Source organism: Dromiciops gliroides, chromosome 1, assembly GCF_019393635.1.
Source record: "Dromiciops gliroides isolate mDroGli1 chromosome 1, mDroGli1.pri, whole genome shotgun sequence".
Classification (NCBI taxonomy): Eukaryota; Metazoa; Chordata; class Mammalia; order Microbiotheria; family Microbiotheriidae; genus Dromiciops; species Dromiciops gliroides.
This window is the reverse complement of record NC_057861.1, coordinates 109,558,307-109,578,182: the sequence shown is the minus strand read 5'-3', so window position 1 is coordinate 109,578,182 and position 19,876 is coordinate 109,558,307. Positions and strand designations below refer to the sequence as shown.

At 40.2% G+C, this 19,876-nt stretch overlaps 1 protein-coding gene and 1 non-coding gene across 2 annotated transcripts in view; both read left to right on the top strand.

The window, feature by feature from the left end:
• FER1L6 (fer-1 like family member 6) overlaps positions 1-16,773 on the top strand; it is a 178,545-nt gene extending 161,772 nt beyond the window's left edge. Inside the window, exons 38-40 of the mRNA XM_043991801.1 lie at positions 1,761-1,924; positions 15,542-15,642; positions 16,590-16,773. Of these exons, the coding sequence (XP_043847736.1) occupies positions 1,761-1,924; positions 15,542-15,642; positions 16,590-16,773 (449 nt within the window). The remainder of the gene's footprint in view (positions 1-1,760; positions 1,925-15,541; positions 15,643-16,589) is intronic.
• On the top strand, positions 15,165-15,271 carry LOC122737614. The gene has a single exon (XR_006354433.1). It is a non-coding gene; the product is annotated as a U6 spliceosomal RNA (small nuclear RNA).
• Positions 16,774-19,876: the final 3,103 nt, after the last annotated feature.

The following is a 19,876-nucleotide window of genomic DNA, read 5'->3' as shown; positions in this document are numbered from 1 at the left end:
ATTTCATCAGTCAACCAATTCCATAATCACCTAACTGTACTATCAACTGGCTGTCTTCTCTCCATCTTCAAGGAAATCATGAGAAACTCTGCCAAATACCTTGCAGAAACCCAGATATATTATGTCTGTGATGTTTCCATGATCTGTTAGTCTAGAAACTGTCATAAAAGGAAATGAGGCCAATCTGCCATGATTTATTCTTTTTTTTCTATTTTTTTTTTGCAGGGCAATGAGGGTTAAGTGACTTGCCCAGGGTCACACAGCTAGTAAGTGTCAAGTGTCTGAGGCCAGATTTGAATTCAGGTTCTCCCGAATCCAGGGCCAGTGCTTTATCCACTGCACCACCTAGCTGCCCCCTGGCTTGATTTATTCTTAAGAATCCCATAATGGCTCATAGTGCTTGCATCTTTTCTTTTTAACTACTCACAAATCATAAGTAAATACCCTCTGACACCTAAAGTGCCATAGAAATAGAAGATATTATTATCCTTTAGTATATTTGCAGTGAGTCTTGAGGGTGCCACCATAAGAGGACCTACAATGTGGAACCATGGGATCTCTCACTGGGAAAAGCTGGCTTCCTTCCCTTAAACTCTTCAACTGCACCATCCCTCTCCTGACCTTAAGGGTTCCTTGTACTCTTTAGAGAACCTGTAGGGTCATTATTTTATGTCCTTTAGAAGGAGGGAGAGAAACCGGAGCAGCTGATCTACCTTATGGAAGCTGTGGAATGAGCTTCATACCTAGTGGTTGCAATCACATTTATCCTAACAGCTCCACCGTAAAGCACAGTGCCTGGCACAGAGCTTGTCAAATGAATGAAAAAGTTGTAAGATCTCTGCTTTAAAGAGGCAGCTGGGTGATGTGGTGGTTAGAGTTCTGGACTTGGAGCCAGGAAGACCTGAATCAGAATCATTCATCAAATGCTTATTAGCTATAGGACCCTGGTGTGAGGATGTGATATTTGTAGAGGGGCACACTGTGCTGCCAGCCTCGCCAATTGTAAGGTGAAATATAAGGGGGCTGATCTGCTCTGTTATGTTCTGAAATTCCAATGGCAGGAACACAGACCCTCTGAGAGAATATTGAGATGCTCAAGAAAGGGGAGCCCATGCCAGCTTGGTTATTAATAGGTTTCATTAGGGCTAATTGAATTAGGGGAGTTTACTCACAAGACCTGGTCCCTGGCAGTAGCACGGAATGGTATCTCCCCACACCAACTCCAGGTCAGGTATTATATGGAAACAGAACAAAGAAGGCATAGTGCCAGGAGCAGCTAGTGGATAAAGCACCAGCCCTGGATTCAGGAGGACCTGAGTTCAAATCCTGTCTCAGACACTTGACACTAGCTGTGTGACCCTGGGCAAGTCACTTAACCCCCATTGCCCTGCAAAAAAAAAAGGAAGAAGAAGAAGAAGGCATAGTGTCAAGGATGGCCCAGGGTCATGTGCAAGTGTTCTAATGAGTTAGTTGGAGCTTCTTATGCTGTTTACATTGACCCAAGGTTTACACTCTTCTGTGGAGTCATAGATCGCACTCTCACACTCTGGCTACATCATACACCAAGGCAGCTCATTAATCCCTCTCAGTATCAGTTTCCTCATCTGTAAAACTGGGATAATAATAGCACCAATCTTCCAGAATTTTTGCAAGGACCAAATGAGATGAAATATGTAAAATACTTTGCAAACCTATAAGTGGTATATAAGTGTTAACTATTACTACTGTTGTGATTAAATGATATGGGTTTTTCTTTCTAGGCTCTCTAGAAATGAACCTCAATGGCTTCCCTCGAGCAGCAAAATCTGCCAAGGCCTGTGATCTTCCCAAATCTGGCAACTTGAGTGAGGAAAACAAAATCTCAATATTCCAGCAGAAAAGGGTGAGGGGCTGGTGGCCTTTTGCCAAAGCTGGAGAGCTCACTGTAAGTAAATGAAGAGGAAGAACTTTACATGAATCTCTTAGTGCCCAAGGGAAGAGTTTCCATACTGGGAGTTCCCTGTGCTATTTAAGTTACAAGTCTGGGTGAAAACTTTGTTTTTCTCTTTACATTTCAATATGTAATTGGTTAGTTATCTTGATGACAATCTCTGAATCAGTTCTGACCATAAAACCCCTGGTATTAACTTTTCAGTAGGCATTACTTGAATTCAGTCTTGAACAAACACTTGAATAATGTACAATTATGCTATGATTAGCTTATATTATCCACAAGAGGTGGGGGAAGGGCAAGAATGCTATACACACAGAAAAAAAATGATCTGCCTTTTAAAATTTTCCCAGGGTTGTAATAACCTGTAGTTTACAACACATGGAAGTCTTCATCCATTATCAAGATGGCAGAAGTTTGGTTTGGTGGAAGCAACCCCTGGCTTTGAAGTTAAAATGTCTGCATTTAACTCAGCTTTGTCATTTCGTTTAGATTATGTTCTTGGGCAAGTTACTTACTGCTGTGTACTTCAGTTTCAACACCTGTAAAATGGGAGCAGTAATTCTTCCCTTGTCTACTTCACTGGGTTATTTTGAGGCTCTCACAATATATAATGCACGTGAATTGCCTTGTACATCTCCTGGATTGCCCCTGAAGATAATAAGCTCATAATTACTGGATATTTCAGTGAAATTTAGATTGACCATTTAACAAAGAAAGATGTTTTTAGGAGGAATACTCAAGTATAGTTTGGGCTAGATAATTTTAGAGTTCCCTTTTGTAATTCTACTAGGTAAAATATGTTATTATTTTTACTATTACAATTATTACTATTACAACTATTGCTGCACTTATTTTGAATCTGGACAACAGGCATTCTTCATTCACTTTGTTTTTCCTGAGTATACAGGCCAGACTCCTTTGATGATTAGATATCTCATTGAGGAAGTTCTACAAAGTTCTGGGATTTGATGCAATTAGCCCAATATCTTAGAAAATGTGTATCCACTGCAACACATTACAATCAAGAAAGTTTAGAAAAGAAGTTATATATAAGATATCATTCAAGAAATTCATGATGAGAAAAGAACATGGGTTGACCATGTAATGAAAGCAAGGGATAACCCATGGACCACCTATGTGTTCCATTAGTATCCTTGCAACATTGGGACTTAAGTAAAGATCTTAAAATAGTGGTTCTCAAACTTTTTGGCTTCAGGACCCCAAAGAACTTTTCTTTCTGTAACATTTCTATCTAATTTTACCATGTTAGAAATCTGAGAAATTTAAAAAATATTTACTGATTCATTTAAGGTAACAATAATAAACCCATTACATGTTAATAAAAATAACACATTTTAATTTTTAAAAACCTATATTTTCCAAAGCCAGTAAATTTAATGAGAAGTGGCATTATTTTGCATATTTTTGAAAATCTCTTTAATGTCTGACTTAATAGAAGACAGCTGGATTCTCATATCTGCTTCTGCAATCTGTTGCAGTTTGTTGTTTTGGCTGAAATATATGGAAAAAAGATCTGGATTCACACAAATATGTAGTTAGAAAAGAGAGGAGCATTTTAATAGGCAAATAACATCATAATATTTTTGTAAAAACAGCTTTGATTGAGAGTATCCCCGGGGCAGCTAGGTGGCACAGTAGATAGATCACTGGCCCTGGAGTCAGGAGTACCTGAGTTCAAATCCGGCCTCAGACACTTAACACTTACTAGCTGTGTGACCCTGGGCAAGTCACTTAACCCCAATTGCCTCACTAAAAGAAAAAAAAAAGAGTATCCCCTGAAAGGATCTTGATCCCATGGGCCCAGAGACCACACTTTGAAAACTGTTGCTCTAAAATATTGGGCAGATCCTTATGTCAGACTCATAGAAGCACATGGAAAGAATTCTACAGGAATAATAAGCATGGATAGTTTGTGATTTGCGTTGATGGAAGAAATACATTGATGAGACCCAAGATCCACTGGAGTGTTGAAGGATTATTTTTAGATATATATGGTACAATGCAGGTGTATGTATTTGGCTTTTCTATTATGTTGTTGTTCAGTCATTTGCAGTTGTATACAACTCTTTGTAACCTCATTTGGGATATTCTTGGCAAAGACACTGGATTGGTTCACCATTTTCTTCTCCAGCTCATTTTACAGATGAGGAAACTGAGGCAAACAAGGTTAAGCAACTTGCCCAGGGTCACATAGCTAGTAAATATCTCTAGACTGGATTTGAACTCAGGAAAATAAGTCTTCCTGACTCCAGTCCAGCACTCTATCCACTGTGCCACCTACCTACAGAGGGTAAACTGGTTGTCTCTGGAACTAGAAAGCAGATGTTATTTGTGATAGTATAGTCAAGCGGAAAAAAAATAGTTTGATAGGGAGTCAGAATGCCTAAGTTCAAATCTGACCTCTAGTAAAATGAGCTTGGGAAAACCGTCACAGAACGATGAGCCTAGCTGAAAAACATGGTCCTAGATAGTTTTACGTAGAGCACCATCATTTTTTCTTTGCATCTCCAGCATCTAGCACATTACCTAACCAGAGAAGCTGCTTTACAAATGATTGTAGAATCAATGAACAAAATTATTTGAGCATGTCAACAGAAAGTGCTATATTTAAAGTCAGAAGTCCTGGGTTCCTCCTTGGGCCTCAGTTTCCTCATCCACAAACCAAGGGGGGTTGAACTAGATGAATGCTAAGGTCCTTCTAGCTCTGAGCCTATTACAATAAAAAAGTTCAGCTCAATTTTAAAAATTCAACAAATATTTATTAAGTGTCTGCTGGGCAAAACCTTGTGCCAGACACTGTGGAGGCATTTAAGGTCATGAAACTCTGATGGAGTTTATAATCAATAGGGGAAAACACAACACAAACATATAAGACATCATTATGATTTCCTTGGGTCGCCTGTGTTCTCATGGTTTTAGTCTTTGGTCCCTGGGTGGGAGCTTGGTTGTAACATTGATCTAGGACATCCGAAGCAGTACCTCTGGGGTCAGGTCATTGAACTCACCCAAAAATAATGTTAAGGAAATGATTCTTGAATTAAGACTAAGGTTTTTTCCCATTCCTTTTCCTCATTTAGCAATCAACCTCTGTAGGCTATTCATAGAGCCTTTGAAGTGCAGGGCTGATAATGAGATGAAACATTAGGCAAAATGCATCCAACTGAGAAAATTTACATCTGATCAAATGGTAAAGAAATTCTAGTTTAGGTGAATTGGTAGATTCGGGCCCATTGTGTTTTAGTCAGACAGGTCTAGGTGTAAGTGGATTCCCCCTTTTTACTAGATTACCCTAGACAGGATGATATGGGTGTAGACAAGTTTCTTTGACCAAGACTGAGTGATCAGAGTCACATTCCCCAGACCCTTATTAGAAAAAACTCACCTCTCATGATAATATTAATTCTCTCATTACTTGGTTTGGTTTTTTGTTTTTAGTGAGGCAATTGGGCTTAAGCGACTTGCCCAGGGTCACACAGCTAGTGTTAAGTGTCTGAGGCCGAATTTGAACTCGGGTACTCCCTCTCATTACTTGTTAACCAATCAGGGTTGATTTCCACCCTCAAGTGAAACCCCTTTTCTGAAGTCTTTATAAGGCTTTGAAGGTTCCACAGGCTAGGTCTCTTTGCTCACCTGGAGGAGTAAATGAGTTAGTTTTATTGATTACTTCCTAGCTGTAATTCATAAAATTGATTATAATTTACCCAGAAACTCTGTCACTCAGAAATTTTCACTCATCACAAATTCAAACCAGAGTAAACAAACAGGCTTTGGTTACTATCCAGGACAACCCCATGCCTTGGTTCACTTTCAAATACACTGCAGGAAGAATCCCATGCATTACTCCTAAAAGAATGTGGCTTGTGAGCAGAGCATTGGGCATCCTCTCATGTCAGATAAAGTATTTAGTCAACTGCAGACTCAATATATATGGGTTAACACAGTAGCCAAAAAGCTAATATGATCTTGGGTTAAAATAAGAGAGCTGTATCTTCCAAAATGAAGGAAATGCTTTCCTTTGCCCTAGTCAGACCATATCTGGACTATTGGACATTTCTGAGTTTTGTGTTTTAGTAAGAACATTGACAAGCAAGTAAATATCCCTCCAAAAGAGTGACCAGGGTGGCAAAGGGTTTGGAGACCTTGTAAGAGGAAAAGCAGATAAAGAAAATGGGGATCCAGTTATCCCTTCCACATATCACACTTTTCCCCATGATAGTTGCGATATACTGTGGGTTGTCTTAAGAAATTAAATGGGAATTTTGGGGGAATCTTGTGGAAGCTGAAGATGACACGTGAAGGCTAACAGATAACACAGAAAAAGTTTAGAAATTCAGAAATGCACAAAATATATGTATAGCATTATATCATTATCAATGTATTTTATCTTTTAATACCATAATTCAGACTTTTTCTTTTCTACAAAGGGAAGGCCAAAAAATTTTACAGAGATTCTCCAAATCTCAGGGGTGCCATGCCCCTAACCCCTCGATGTAGAAGGGCTAACTATGTTTAATCTAGAAAAGGAGAGAAAATTCAGGGGTAGGTGTGTGGTATCTATCTTCTAATATTAGAATTATCATGCAAAAAAGTGATTGTTCTGCCTGGAAAGTCTTCAAGTGAGAAGCTGGACCGAGATGCAGCAGAGGGTCTTTTGTTCAGTTCTGAGTTGGACCAGAAGGTCTCTGAAGTCCTTTTCTTTCTTTTTTTCTTTTCTTTAATTTCTTAAGACAACCCGCAGTATATCACAACTGTCATGGGGAAAGGTGTGATATGTGGAAGGGATAACTGGATCCCCATTTTCTTTATCTGCTGTTCCTCTTACAAGGTTTCATCAGGCAGAAACAAGCATAATGGTTGTAAGCTTGAGAGAGGTAGATTTCAGTTTTTGTAGCAGAGAAAAAGTCTGAATTATGGTATTAGAAGATAAAATATGTTGATAATGATATAATACTACACATATATTTTGTGCATTTCTGAATTTCTAAACTTTTTCTGTGTTATCTGTTGGCCTTCACGTGTCATCTTCAGCTTCCACAAGACTGCCCCAAAATTCCCATTTTTTTTACAGGGCAATGGGGGTTAAGTGACTTGCCCAGGGTCACACAGCTAGTAAGTGTGTCAAGTGTCAGAGGCCAGATTTGAACTCAGGTCCTCCATAATCCAGGGCTGCTGCTTTATCCACTGAGCCACCTAGCTGTCCCCTGAAGTCCTTTTCAACATATAATTCTGTGCATGCATATGGTAGGGGTGAAGGGTGGGGAAGGGGATTTGGGGGTCAGGAAGAGAGATATGGAATGCAATTTTCAAACCTAGTCTAGGTTTTCTAGATGTTTTCTCCTAACTTGGGTCATTAGCTTTTCCAATAGACTCAAGTAGGTTAGATCTCTACCTCACGGTTAACTTCAGACCACCAATCCTCACATAATCCTCTCCTTGCTTCATCCAGGGTAGACATCAGAGCCCATGATAAACATATGCACTTAGCATACTGCCCGGACCATCATTAGTACTTAATAAATGCCTGTTGCCTTGCCTTGCCTGGGATCAGCACTGTGGAACAAATGTGCAATCAGGAACTAGTGCTTCCCTGGCCAGGATAGCAGTAAGGGGGAAGGGAAAGGAATGAGAGGGCGGGTGACCTTTTTCTGTGTCAAGTAAATGATTGAAGTAAGCTTGGTTTTTCCACCTGACACTGCCATCACTCACCTCCCCAAAATAACATTTCCATTAGGGACAGGTAGGCTTTCAGGGACGGCTTGGTGTGACTGTTAGTGGATCCTACTATTGGCTCCTCAAGGATGCCCTCAGGAATTCAGAATGTTGACACTGGACTCATTGCAAAAAAGGTTCACATTAGAGCACTGGACTTGGAGTCAGACTTAGTCCATTTGATACTTATGAGCCACGAGAGCTTAAACAAGCTACTTCATCTCTCTTGGCCTCAGTTTACTTATCCACAAAGTGGAAATGAGAAGCAGCACAGCCTAATGGTTAGAGAGTTGGCCTCTGAGTCAGGAAGACCCAGCCAGATTCCAGCCCCACCTCTGACACACACTAGCTATATGTCCCTGGGAAAGTCAGTTAATCTCTTAAGGTCCTAGTGTTCTTCCCTGGCAAGTTCCTAAAGTACCACATGAATGTAGAGTAAGAATTACTGGTATTTTTGCCCATGCTTAGTGTACTTAAGATGTGCCAACAATTACTAACTGTGTGACCCTGGGCAAGTCACTTAACCCCATTTGCCTCACCAAATAAATAAATAGACAAATGAATGAATAAATTAATGAATGAACAAACGAATGAAGAAAGAAAGAAATGGATGGATAGACATAAATAAATAAATGGATGGGTGGGTGGGCAAATAAATAAATAGATGAATAGACACATAAATGATAGATAGATAGATAATGTCTACCTCCAAGAGTTGTGAGGAACAAATTAGATAACTTATCTAAAGTACTTTGCAAACAAAACACTACATAAACACTAGCTACTATTATGATAACAAGAATAAAATAGAATGTCTGGGCTGGAAATGGTTTCAGATATCAAGTTCCATCTCCTCTTCCTATGGATAAGGAAAACTGGGGCTTAGGTTAAGAGGCTCATTTGCATGATGTGCCCCCTTCTCTATTCATAAGTGCACCCAGTAATTTCTATTACCCCTAAGCTAGAGGAGATGAGGTCTTTAAGGTTTGATTCAAATGAGTTTTCTTCATTGTTTTTCAAGTGGCCTGTGCTGCTAGGGGAAAATGTTATTCTATAAAATAATGTTTTACAGAATTGACACATTAATATTACATTGAAGCACTAGAGTTAATGGAACCCTCAAGGGCTCTGGGGCTTTGAAGAGCCAGAGCCCAATTCTCTTAGGCTCTGGCTCTAGGTAGGTGGTCTTGGAGTGTGCCTGGGCTCCCCATGTTGCCTCTGACATTGATGTGCCTTGGACATTGAGGCCTGGGATCCTAGAGAGAGCATTTTCTCAGCATGGTGATCTGGTCATACTGGGCATTAAAATATCACTCAGGAGGCATCAGTGCCCACAAATAGGGGCTTTTGTAGTTTTTCAAAGCTTTGTTTGTCCACAAGGAGGAAGATTTATCAAAACAGGGAATCATAGAAATTACTGGGTATACATATGAGTAGAGAAGGCTCATGCAAATGAGCCACTTAACCTAAGCCTCAATTTTTCATATCTGTGGGAAGAGGAGGTTGGAATAGATCTGTAAAACCTTTCCAGCTCTGACATTCTGTTTTGCTGTTGTTCACTCGCATCAGACTCTTTTTGACCCTGTGCACCATAGTACACCAATGCTGGCCACAAGATTTTCTTGACAAAGAAACTGGAGTGGTTTGTCATTTCCTTCTCCAGTGAATTAAGGCAAACAGGTTAAGTGACTTGCTCAGGGTCACACAGCTATAAGTATCTGAGACCAGATTTGAACTCAGTTCTTCCTGACTCCAGGCCCATGGCTCTATCCATAGACCTACCTAGCTGACTAACACTCTGTTTTATTCTAGTTATAATAATAATAATAATAATAATAATAATAGCTAGGATGAGATGAAAGACCTCAGATCTCTTAACTCTTGATCTTTCTGTCATTCCCCAGGCTTTGGTGGCCAGTCCACCTCCTTTTTCTGGTAATGCATCTTCCTCTACTTTTTGAACAACAGAACATTTAGCAACATGCTATAGCATACTCATGCCACCCTGCAGCTTTCAGTAGCCCTTAGGTACTTGTGTTTGGGCATGCTGAGTAAATTCCCTGGATGTAAAACTTCCCTGATTGTGGACTATTTTATTGTTACAGCTATTATGCTTGTCTCCTCCAAAATATTATTGCTCTTCTAAGAAATTTTGTATGATTGCCTTTTGCTTTAAATAAACTCAATTTAGGAAATTTGTGATTTATAAAATAAATTAGAGGATAAGTATCTGCTTTGTGAAATATAAGTGATTTTTCATTTTATTAAAGGACTCACTTTATGATTCTTTTCATGATGGGGTATGTGCCAGGAAGATCTGAGTCCAAATTCAACCTCAAACACTTATTAGTTGTGTAACCCTAGACAAATCACTTAACCCTGTTTGCATCAGTTTCTTCAGAAGGAAAGGGCAAAACATTACAGTCTGTTTGTCCAAAAAAGAAAATCCTAAATGGTGTCACAAAGAGACAGATATAACTGAAAACTACTCAACAACAACAACAACCACAACCAACTAACCTCTGTCTGAGCCATGATTAATAAAAGGCAGATAGGTGAGGCATGGATAGAAGTGTTAGACCTGGAGTCAGGGAGGCCTGAGTTCAAATCTAGCCCCAAACACTTAAAAGCTGTGTGACCCTGGGCAAGTGACTTAATCTTGTTTGCCTGTTTCCTCCTCAGAAGTAAATGTGAAACCACTCCAGTATCTGAGGAGTCAGGCATGATTGAAAATTGGCTGATCAAAGTAACCCAGACCAACTTGTTTAACCTCATCCTAATTTGCAGAATGAGGACCTTTTACTCTGTGTACTCAGGTCCTACCCAGCTCTGAATCTATGCTCCTGTGATGGATAATTTGTCCAAACTTATTCAATTCAATAAGTCTTTGCTGAGGGCCTACTATGTGATTGGCCCAGTGCTAAGCGCTGGAGATCTTGAAAGCCATCCAAGCTTGTTCAATTTAATTCCACAAGCATTTATGAAGTGCCTACTACACGGCTGGGCCCGTGCCAAGTACCAAAGATAACGAGATGCTAGCATCTGCCAGAGCTTGTCTTACACTGGCAAAGCCTTTGAGTACCAGGACCATTGCATGGTGTGGAATAAGGGCAGTTGGTGGTAAAGATAACAACAGCGATGTTCCCTAGGACACTAGAAATATGTGATTACCCAAAACTTAATTTTCATTCAACTTGTTAACAACAGAGAGGTAGTATGTCCTGGTGCATTAAGAGCTGGCTTCAAAGCAAAGAAGACATGGGTTCGAGTCCTGCCTCTGGTACATACTGAGTGCTGGATACCCTGGGCATCTGTCAGTATATTCTAATGTCAAGTTGCCCAAAAGATGCCAACCTCTATTGATGGAGGAAATTTCCTCTCCTGGGAGTATCTTATAGCACTAACATCATTGGTCCAGTCTCTAATAACCCTAGTCCTTTTTAGAAATATAGCTATAGATTAAAATAAGGGGTACATCTACAAGTGCACATTCCAATCTCTAGCTATTCTTGATCTAAGAGGAAGCTGTAGCAGGGCACTGAGGTGACTGAGTACCTGTGCATGAATATGGCCCCGTGTGTCAGGAGGAAGGTGGGGAAACCCCACCCATCATCATGGAGGCACTAGGAGATGCAAGCAGACACAATAAAGAGTCTGAAGCTACGGAGAATGAGTTTGAGGCAAAGGCCAGGTCAGCTCCATAGTTCTCTCTGCAGTTTGGCTTTCTGTGCCTGAATCTCATGAGCTTCACATTTGGTTATACCTGGGAATTGAGGGGATGGGTTGGTACATTCGGGACAGGTAACAAGAGCTCAGTAGCGCCTTTATTTAGCACTTGACCATTTGCAAAATGCTTTTCCTCACAACAACTCTGTGAGACACACATTGCCTGCATCATTACTCCCATTTTGCAGATGTAGAAACTGAGGCTCAGACAAGCAAATTGACTTGTCTGAAGACACATGAATGGTAACTTGGACTTCTGGTTTTTAAAGCATAGACTCATAAATCTAAGGCTGGTAGGGACCTTAAACTCCATATAATCCAACTCCCCTCCTTTTGCATATGAGGAAACTGAGGCTCAGGGAGGTGGCTTGCCCAAGGTCATAAAAGCAAGCATCAAAAGAAGAATAGAGAATGAAATGGATAGATCACCAGGCCTGGAGTTAGGAAGACCTGAGTTCAAATCCGGCCTCAAACACTTATTAGCTGTGTGACCCTGGGCAAGTCACTTAACCCTGTTTGCCTCAGCTTCCTCGTCTATCAAATGAGCTGGAGAAAGAAATGGCAAACCACTCCAGTATCTTCGCCAAGAAACCTCCAAATGGGGTCATAGAGAGTCAGACATGACTGAACAACAACTGAACATCTCATATTAAAAGCATTAGAATGATCATATAAAGGATAGATCTTAGCAAGAAATTATTTTTACTGAAGTAGGAAACTCAATTCAGAATACATTTACTTCCTAGAAGCTCCCATCAGTGAATGCATTATGCTAACAGGCCATTAAATAGCTATGGCTATTATTTCACAGATAGCAAATCCAAAGCCTAGCTATGTTCTGTCCTTCCCATTTTCTCCTACCCCTTCACCAATGTCCTTAGCTTAATATGTGGCCTTCAGATTAAGCTATTGATTCTATAATTCTGCTTTAAATTCCATTTAGAAGGCGATTAGCCTAAAATTCATTCCGGAAGCCATATAGGACATGGAGTCTTCTGTAGAGAGACTCTGGATAATATTAATAACTCACATTTATATTATACCTCAAAATTTCCAAATTGGTTTGATTATAAGCAATGCCATGATGCAAATATTGAAGTTTCTATATTTTATGGGTGGAAACACTGAGGCTTTGTGAGGTTAAGTGGTTTACTTGTGGCATTTAAAAGGGTTTGAGAGACATAATTTAATCATTTTATTAATAATATCAGTGTGTTTATTAGTAAAAGGATGGCTATTTGGCTGTTTCTCTTAAATCAAAGACCATTCATGATGGTGGGCTCACAGTTTATATGCTCTTTGAAGAGGTGTTCCTGAGGGAACCAATCAACTCTGATTGGTTAATGATTAATGAGAAAATGAATATCACAGTGAGAGGGTGGGCTATATGACAATGAGGGTCCTGGGGCACATGACTTGGGTCACCCAAAACTTGGTCAAAGAGAAATAAATTTCCATATCACATGTCTGACAAAAGGGAGAATCCACAACATGTATGGTACTTACTTTGCTGGGCTATTGTGAAGAAAAATTTATCTATTACTGTTGTTGCAATAATCAACCTCATGGGTTTATTGTAAGGAAATCTCTCTTTACAGTACTATATAAATGTAGTTTACTATTAAAAAATTGATGAGCAGGATGCTATCAGAAAAACCTGGAAAGACCTACATGAGCTGATACAAAGTGAAATGTACTGTATACAAAAGATTTGAAATTTTGAACTCTCAGCTCTTGATCCAGAACTTTAGCTACTATGTAGATGTAAGTTTGGGGGCACCTAGGTATTGCAGTGGCCCTTGAGTCAGGAGGACCTGAGTTCAAATCCAGCTTCAGAAATTTGATACTTACTAGCTATGTGACCCTGGGCAAACATCCAGGGACATATCCAGTTGTCCTGATATATATATATATATATATATATATATATATATCTTGCCACTGGAGCCATATGGCTCTAGAGGAGTGAGGCTGGTGATTTTGCACAGCCCTGCCTCACAAATCCAATTCACTGCCAGTCATGACATCACTTCCCAATGCCATGGTCCTCTGCAGTAATTAAGGACAAGCAAAAGCAACAACAACAGATGTAAGTTTGGAATTTATCTGAAATATTGTTAAGCAAACATCCTGAATATCTCACTTCGTTAGGATAATCAATAGCCCACACATACAGGATAGGCTGGAAGAGAATTAGACCCTGAGCCTAGGGAGTAGTGGCTGTCTCCAGGGGAAAGAGCAGGATCTCTGGAGTCACAGGTCCTGGATTCAAATCCTACTTTAGCTTCTTACTCCTTCTGTGATCTTGGACAAGCATTTTACCTCTCTGGGCCTCAGTTTTCTCTGTAAAATGGGGGAGGGGGGAAGGGACTGGATGGCCTATGAGGTCTTTCCCAATTCTAAATCTATGGTCTTTTTCTATGAATGTTTTATCTGGTTTCCATTGGAATTTATGTCTTCCAGAGTCTTCTGAGCATATCTGCTTTCAGTAAGTGATTATGTCCTCTTATCCCATGAAGGGTAAGAGGAAGCTAGACTCATTGACTTCTCGTGTGTCAAGTTTTGCCAGAGGTAGGACTCAAGATGTGCCACTAATTAGGTGGTTGAAGAATCATAATCCTTACCTTGTGGTAAGCAGCTTGGCAAAACAGGGCAAACCCTCAATTTCCACCAGCTGCCATACCACAAAATCTGTTAGAGTTCAGAATTCTTGGCATATTTAGACCTTGGTCAGAAAGCACCTGCAAAATTGAACACCACAAACCAATTACACAATTTTCCTCCAGAAAGAAATATAATGGAAACTACCAGGACATGGACAATTAGGGGAAACTGAATCTATAATGAGCACTCTCCCAAGTAAATGGACTATTAGGAAAACTATTAACTCAATAAATAGCTTAGAAAGCTATCAAAAATGACTCATATAATGAAAAGAGAATCCTTAACAATAACACTAAATATATTACAACCATTTTTTTTTCCTGTAAAGAGGGTTAAAATGCATTTCTTTTTTTCTAGGGCCATTTGGGTTGGCTCTTCCCAATTCCTGTGGTAGAGGGGTTGGGGAGGTGGAGAATGGACAGACAGAGACAGAAACAGAGAGACTATGGTACTTGATTCAACTAGAGACCAAGGCAGATCCAGGTTTAGGCTACACTGTTTCCTTGTAGTCAGCTAGCTAGGGGGGAGGGAAAACCTGAGGCTAACCGAGGAGAACTACCATTCTCCCATTCCCTGTATCATTGGGGAAGGTTGGTTTTCAGCCAACAAATGGAAAAACAAGTCAGGCCAGTGTCAGGAAGAGGTAACTACTGTTGTTGTCCACCAACAGGGAAGAGACAGACAAGAAGCCATGGCAACAGGTCACCTCTGTCCTGAATCTTTTTCTCCTGCTGCCAATACAGTATGTTCCTCATTGGGTGGTTCTTGCCAGGTCTTAAAGCTGTGCTTCAAAGCTCAACCCCCAAGGGTATTACCTCCCCTTTTGACTGGTAATTCTTAGCGCTAGCTCTTTCCCTCTACACATTATTTCCAATTTATCCCATAGGTAGTTTGTTTATGCATATGTATGTTTATATCTCCTCCATTAGAATATGAACTTCTTGAAGGCAGGGACTGTCTCTTTACCTTGTACTTAACATAGTACTTGGCACATAGCTAGTGCTTACCAAATACTTGTTGACATGACTTCTTGGTACTCCCTGTCCTCTTCCTGGAGAGCCAGAGTCAGAGATTCATTGATGTGGAGTGAATCTTTAGGAAAGTTAAAATAGTGCTCACTTCAGCAGTGCATATATTAAAATTGGAACTATACAGAGAAGATTAGCATGGCCCTTACGCATGGACGACACGCAAATTTGTGAAGTGTAGGAAAGTTAAAATAGCTGTCAGTGTTCCTAATGGGAAAACAAACAAACAAATACTAGATTGTGGGATCAAACCCTTCCTCTCATTAATCTCTGTGATCTTAAAGACGGGCAATTCCCTGCCAGTTTTTTCTTCTGTATGATGGGGATAATGATACCTGTAACACCTGTGTTGAGAGGCAAATGTCATCCAGACTTGGAAGTACTATACACATGGGATGTCTGCTTTGCTGCGAAGATTTTTGTAACAGAGGTAAATTAAAATATTTGCTTTCTAACATAGGGTAAAGTAGAAGCTGAATTCCATTTAGTCACTGCTGAGGAAGCTGAAAAAAACCCTGTCGGCAAAGCTCGGAAAGAACCAGAACCCCTGGACAAACCCAAGTGAGTAGAAGACCATCTTTCTACCCTTTCAGAGAGCAGGAGGTACACTTAAGGTTTGGTCCACCCAGAGAGCAACAGATGTGTTTGTCTAGAGAAATGCCTCAATGGGAAAACTTTTCAAGCCTGAGGACCCTTCCCATGGACCTTGGGGACCCTAGTCCAAGAGTCTAATGCTTCCTTTTGTGTCATTTCCTGTTGTTTCACAGTTATTTATTGTATCTCTCTAGCTAGGTTGTGAATTTCTTGAACCCGTGTAATCTCTACATAAGACTAGCAGAAACACACACACACACACACACACACGCACATGCACATGCTAGGTATTTGTTTATTCACATTCATTGTTGAACACCTGCCACTTATGAATTTATCTGTTTACTGAGAGCTCTAGACATGGAGTCAGGAGGTCCTCAGTTTCATCCTGCTTCAACCACATTCTAGCTGTGTGATTCTCTAGACAAGTTACTTAACCTCCCAGCTTTTCCCTTATCTCTAGAATGAGAATAATAACAGCCCTTATCACCAAAAGGTCATTGTGAGGATTTGTAAAGTGCTTTGCAAACCTAAAATCACTTTATAAATGCTGGGTATATCACCATCACCATCATCACCATCATCACCATTATCAGCAGCAGCAGTTAAGGCCTTGTCAGGTAAATTGGAGGAAATTGTAGTTTTCAAACCCCAGAGTCAGGAGATAATCAGCTGCAAAAACATCTGTTGGAGATACCGCTCTGGTCTTTACAGTGGGAACAAGGGTCATCATTGAAAATACTCTCTTTCCTGACCCCTAAGTATTTCTCTCACATATCATTAACTTTTGGATCTGAGGTCACAAGAAGGTCTTATTAAGAATTGCTCCTGAGACTAATGGGCACTTACTTGAAGCAATGGCAAAACTGTGGGATTCTTTGACTCATTACAATCCTTGCTTGCTTCCCTCCCAGCCGCCCAGACACCTCCTTCTCCTGGTTCGTGAGCCCCTTCAAGTGCCTGTACCACCTCATCTGGAAGAATTACAAGAAGTACATCATCATTGCCTTCATACTGATCATCCTTATTGTCTTCCTGGTGCTGTTCATCTACACACTGCCTGGAGCCATCAGCCGCAAGATTGTCATAGGCTCATAGAGGATTAAGATCTTTCCTTTTTTTTTTCTTTTTTTGTGGGGCAATGAGGGTTAAGTGACTTGCCCATGGTCACACAGCTAGTAAGTGTCAAGTGTCTGAGACCAGATTTGAACTCAGGTCTTCCTGAATCCAGGGCCAGTGCTTTATCTACTGTGCCACCTAGCTTCCCCTATTTTTTTTTCATTTGTTAACTTCATCACCATCAACAAATATTTATTAAGCCCCTGTTATATGCAGAGCACTTGTACTAGGTCTTGTTTGGGGATTGGGGCAGGGTAATACAAAGGTATGATCTAATGGGGAATTAAGCACAAATCAGTAAAGGTTAAAGAAAAGTAAATCTCCTATTCTCTACTGCCACACAGACCTCTGCTTCCCAAACTGAGTATCTACTAAAACCTTCCCCATTACCAACATTAAATGATAACTACTGTTTTCAGTAGACTCCACAGTGATTTTCCTTCATTGGAATTAACCTCCCTTTTGGACTAAATGCATATTTTGTCTCAATCTTGGAGGTTTAAGTTAATATCTCAGATTTTAATACAAATATATTTTCTAATTCTATTGAGAATTACTTATGACACAAAAACTAAGTTACTTCTAAGTAAGTAACTTAGCCCCTGTCCTGTACCTTATGGGTATATCTTATAGGCTTTTAGTGGTTTACAAAATCATTTGTTATTGTATATAATCCTCAAGACAGTTGGTATTATTATCACCATTTTGCAGGTGAGAAAACTTGAGGCTCAGAGAAGGAAAAGTCACTTAGCCAAGATCACACATCTGGTAAGTGGTGAGCCAAGACTAGAACTCAGGTCTTCTGGTCTTTAGTTTAACCCTCTTCCCAGTCCCTATACCTTGCTGCCTCCTTTTTCATATTAGAATAATTAGTTTAAGGCATGTTGTAGTGGTCTGACCATATCAGCTGCATGCTAACTGCATGAGCCAATATATCAGACGAGTTGGTGGGCCCTGTCAAGTCCCAGAAGTTGAGCCCAGGCTCACACAAGCAAGGCACACTTACTTGCTAATGCTTCAAATATGTTGTTCCCTTAGGCAAAATCAAAAAGTGCCATTCTTTATGAATGCAGTTCTCCCTAGGATCTGATCTGATCACTTCTGAAAGGTGGGTAGCACAGGGGAGGTTGTTGAAGCTTAGAACCCTTAGGAAATACCCAGATGCCCCTGAATATGCTCATCCCTAATATAAGGCAACTCCAAGTGTGATTGTCACTGTAAACCTTTACATGACAAGCACAATGAGTCAATTGTAGCTTACAATCTAACAGGGGAAGACAAGATTTTAAAAATAAAAGCTGAAAAGCAGAGAGAGGAAGGAAGAAGGTACCTGGTATGAAAGAATGATGGAAAATTCCAAAGTGCAAAAGGAATGTAGCTGATAGTAAATGGTGAGAAGGTTGTTCTGAGAACTCTCCTCAAATGAAGGTTTTGGAGTTCATCCCTCTGCCCTCTAAGTTAGTCCTCCATCAAACTCCCAGGTCTATATTAGTGGGCTCCCCTAGGACCAGTGCACATGTCAAAAACCTCAGAAATACCTTCTACTGAGATCCATCTACACAGTTGTGAAGTTACTGGCTTCTCATGAAAGTCAAAACTTGTAAGAGTCAATAAGCAACCTTCATTGGTCTATGGTATCAGAAGCTCTGAATGAACTCACTCCAAAGTTGCCATTTTTCCCTTAGGTATCATAATAATAGCTAACATTGAGGTAGAAACTTTAAGGTTACTTTACAAAGCACTGGATCCTCACACAACAACCTTGGTGGGGGGGGCAAGTGCTGTTACTATCCCCATTTTACAGATGAAGAAACTGAGGCTGGCAGGTTAAATGACTCACCTAGGAGCTCCCAACTCTTAACTGAGGCAAGATTTGAACTCAGGGCCTCCAGATTCCACATGTTATGCCCTATCTAATACACTATCTAGCTATCTCTTCGAGTATCATGGTGATTTCTAGTTTTACATCATGATATATATTGTGCTTTTGTCTTTTTCATGGGTTTCATGAAGCCCCAAGTTAATCATATTCCTGGGACCGATCTTCTGATGTTGGGTCTTTCCATGTTTGACTCCTCTGGTGCTTGAGCAATGGGTATATAGTCTATCATGGGCTCTGTCCTTGAAGGCTTTACTGCTTAGCAGGACCTGCCAAAAACTATGATTCTCTGATGTGGCTTTTAAGGAGCCAGGGTCAGCTCCAGGCCACAGTCATGTGCCAGATAGGATTTGGGAGATGATTTTGTTTCAAAATAATGTTAAAATTTCAGAATTACATAGGAAACTGAAACATTTTTCTCAACTCTAAAAATGTATTGCCTGACAGTTTATTTTTTAAATCATTCCAGTAATAGATACTCTTACTAACCAGAGAGACATGAGGGAATCAAGTAAAGAGAAATGTCTTTCAGCTGGGGAGATCAGAAAAGACTTTTTAGAGGAGGCAGCATTTGAGTCAGTCTTTGAAGAAAGGGAAGGGAAACTACTAGGAAGAAAAGTAGGGATCTCCTGCAGACATGTGCAAAGTCTGTGCAAAGACAGATGCAGGGAGGGCAAGACTAGATCAGAGAACAAGTCCTATCTGACTGCAGTGTGGAGTCAATAAGGAGAAGTGTCATGATGTGAGATCAGATTGGGAAAGTAGGTTTGTCCAAGATGATGAAGAGTTTTGAATTCCAGATTAAGAAATTTATAGTTTGTCCTATAGACAATGGGGAACTACTGAGGGCTTTTGTGCAGAGATATGGCATAAGATCCAGGCAGAGAGCAGGACACATTTACTGTTTTTTTGCTGCAATTATCAAGCAATGCTATTTGCTATTTGGGGTGCAAAAGGGGGTAGGGTAGGGATTTCTAACTTACTCACAAACCCTAAAATGATGCTGAAATGATGAAGAACACCAGGCAATATAGTGATTTTGGATGTGCCTTATGGCTATCAGCCATCTTGATGAGGGAAAAAAAAGTGTAACTTAAGGGTGAATTGTGAGTGAATTAATTTTATTTTTACTAGCCCCTGAAAGAACAAGTAACATTTTATGTCCTGAATTATGTCTAATTGAAATCCATAATGGCAACCATG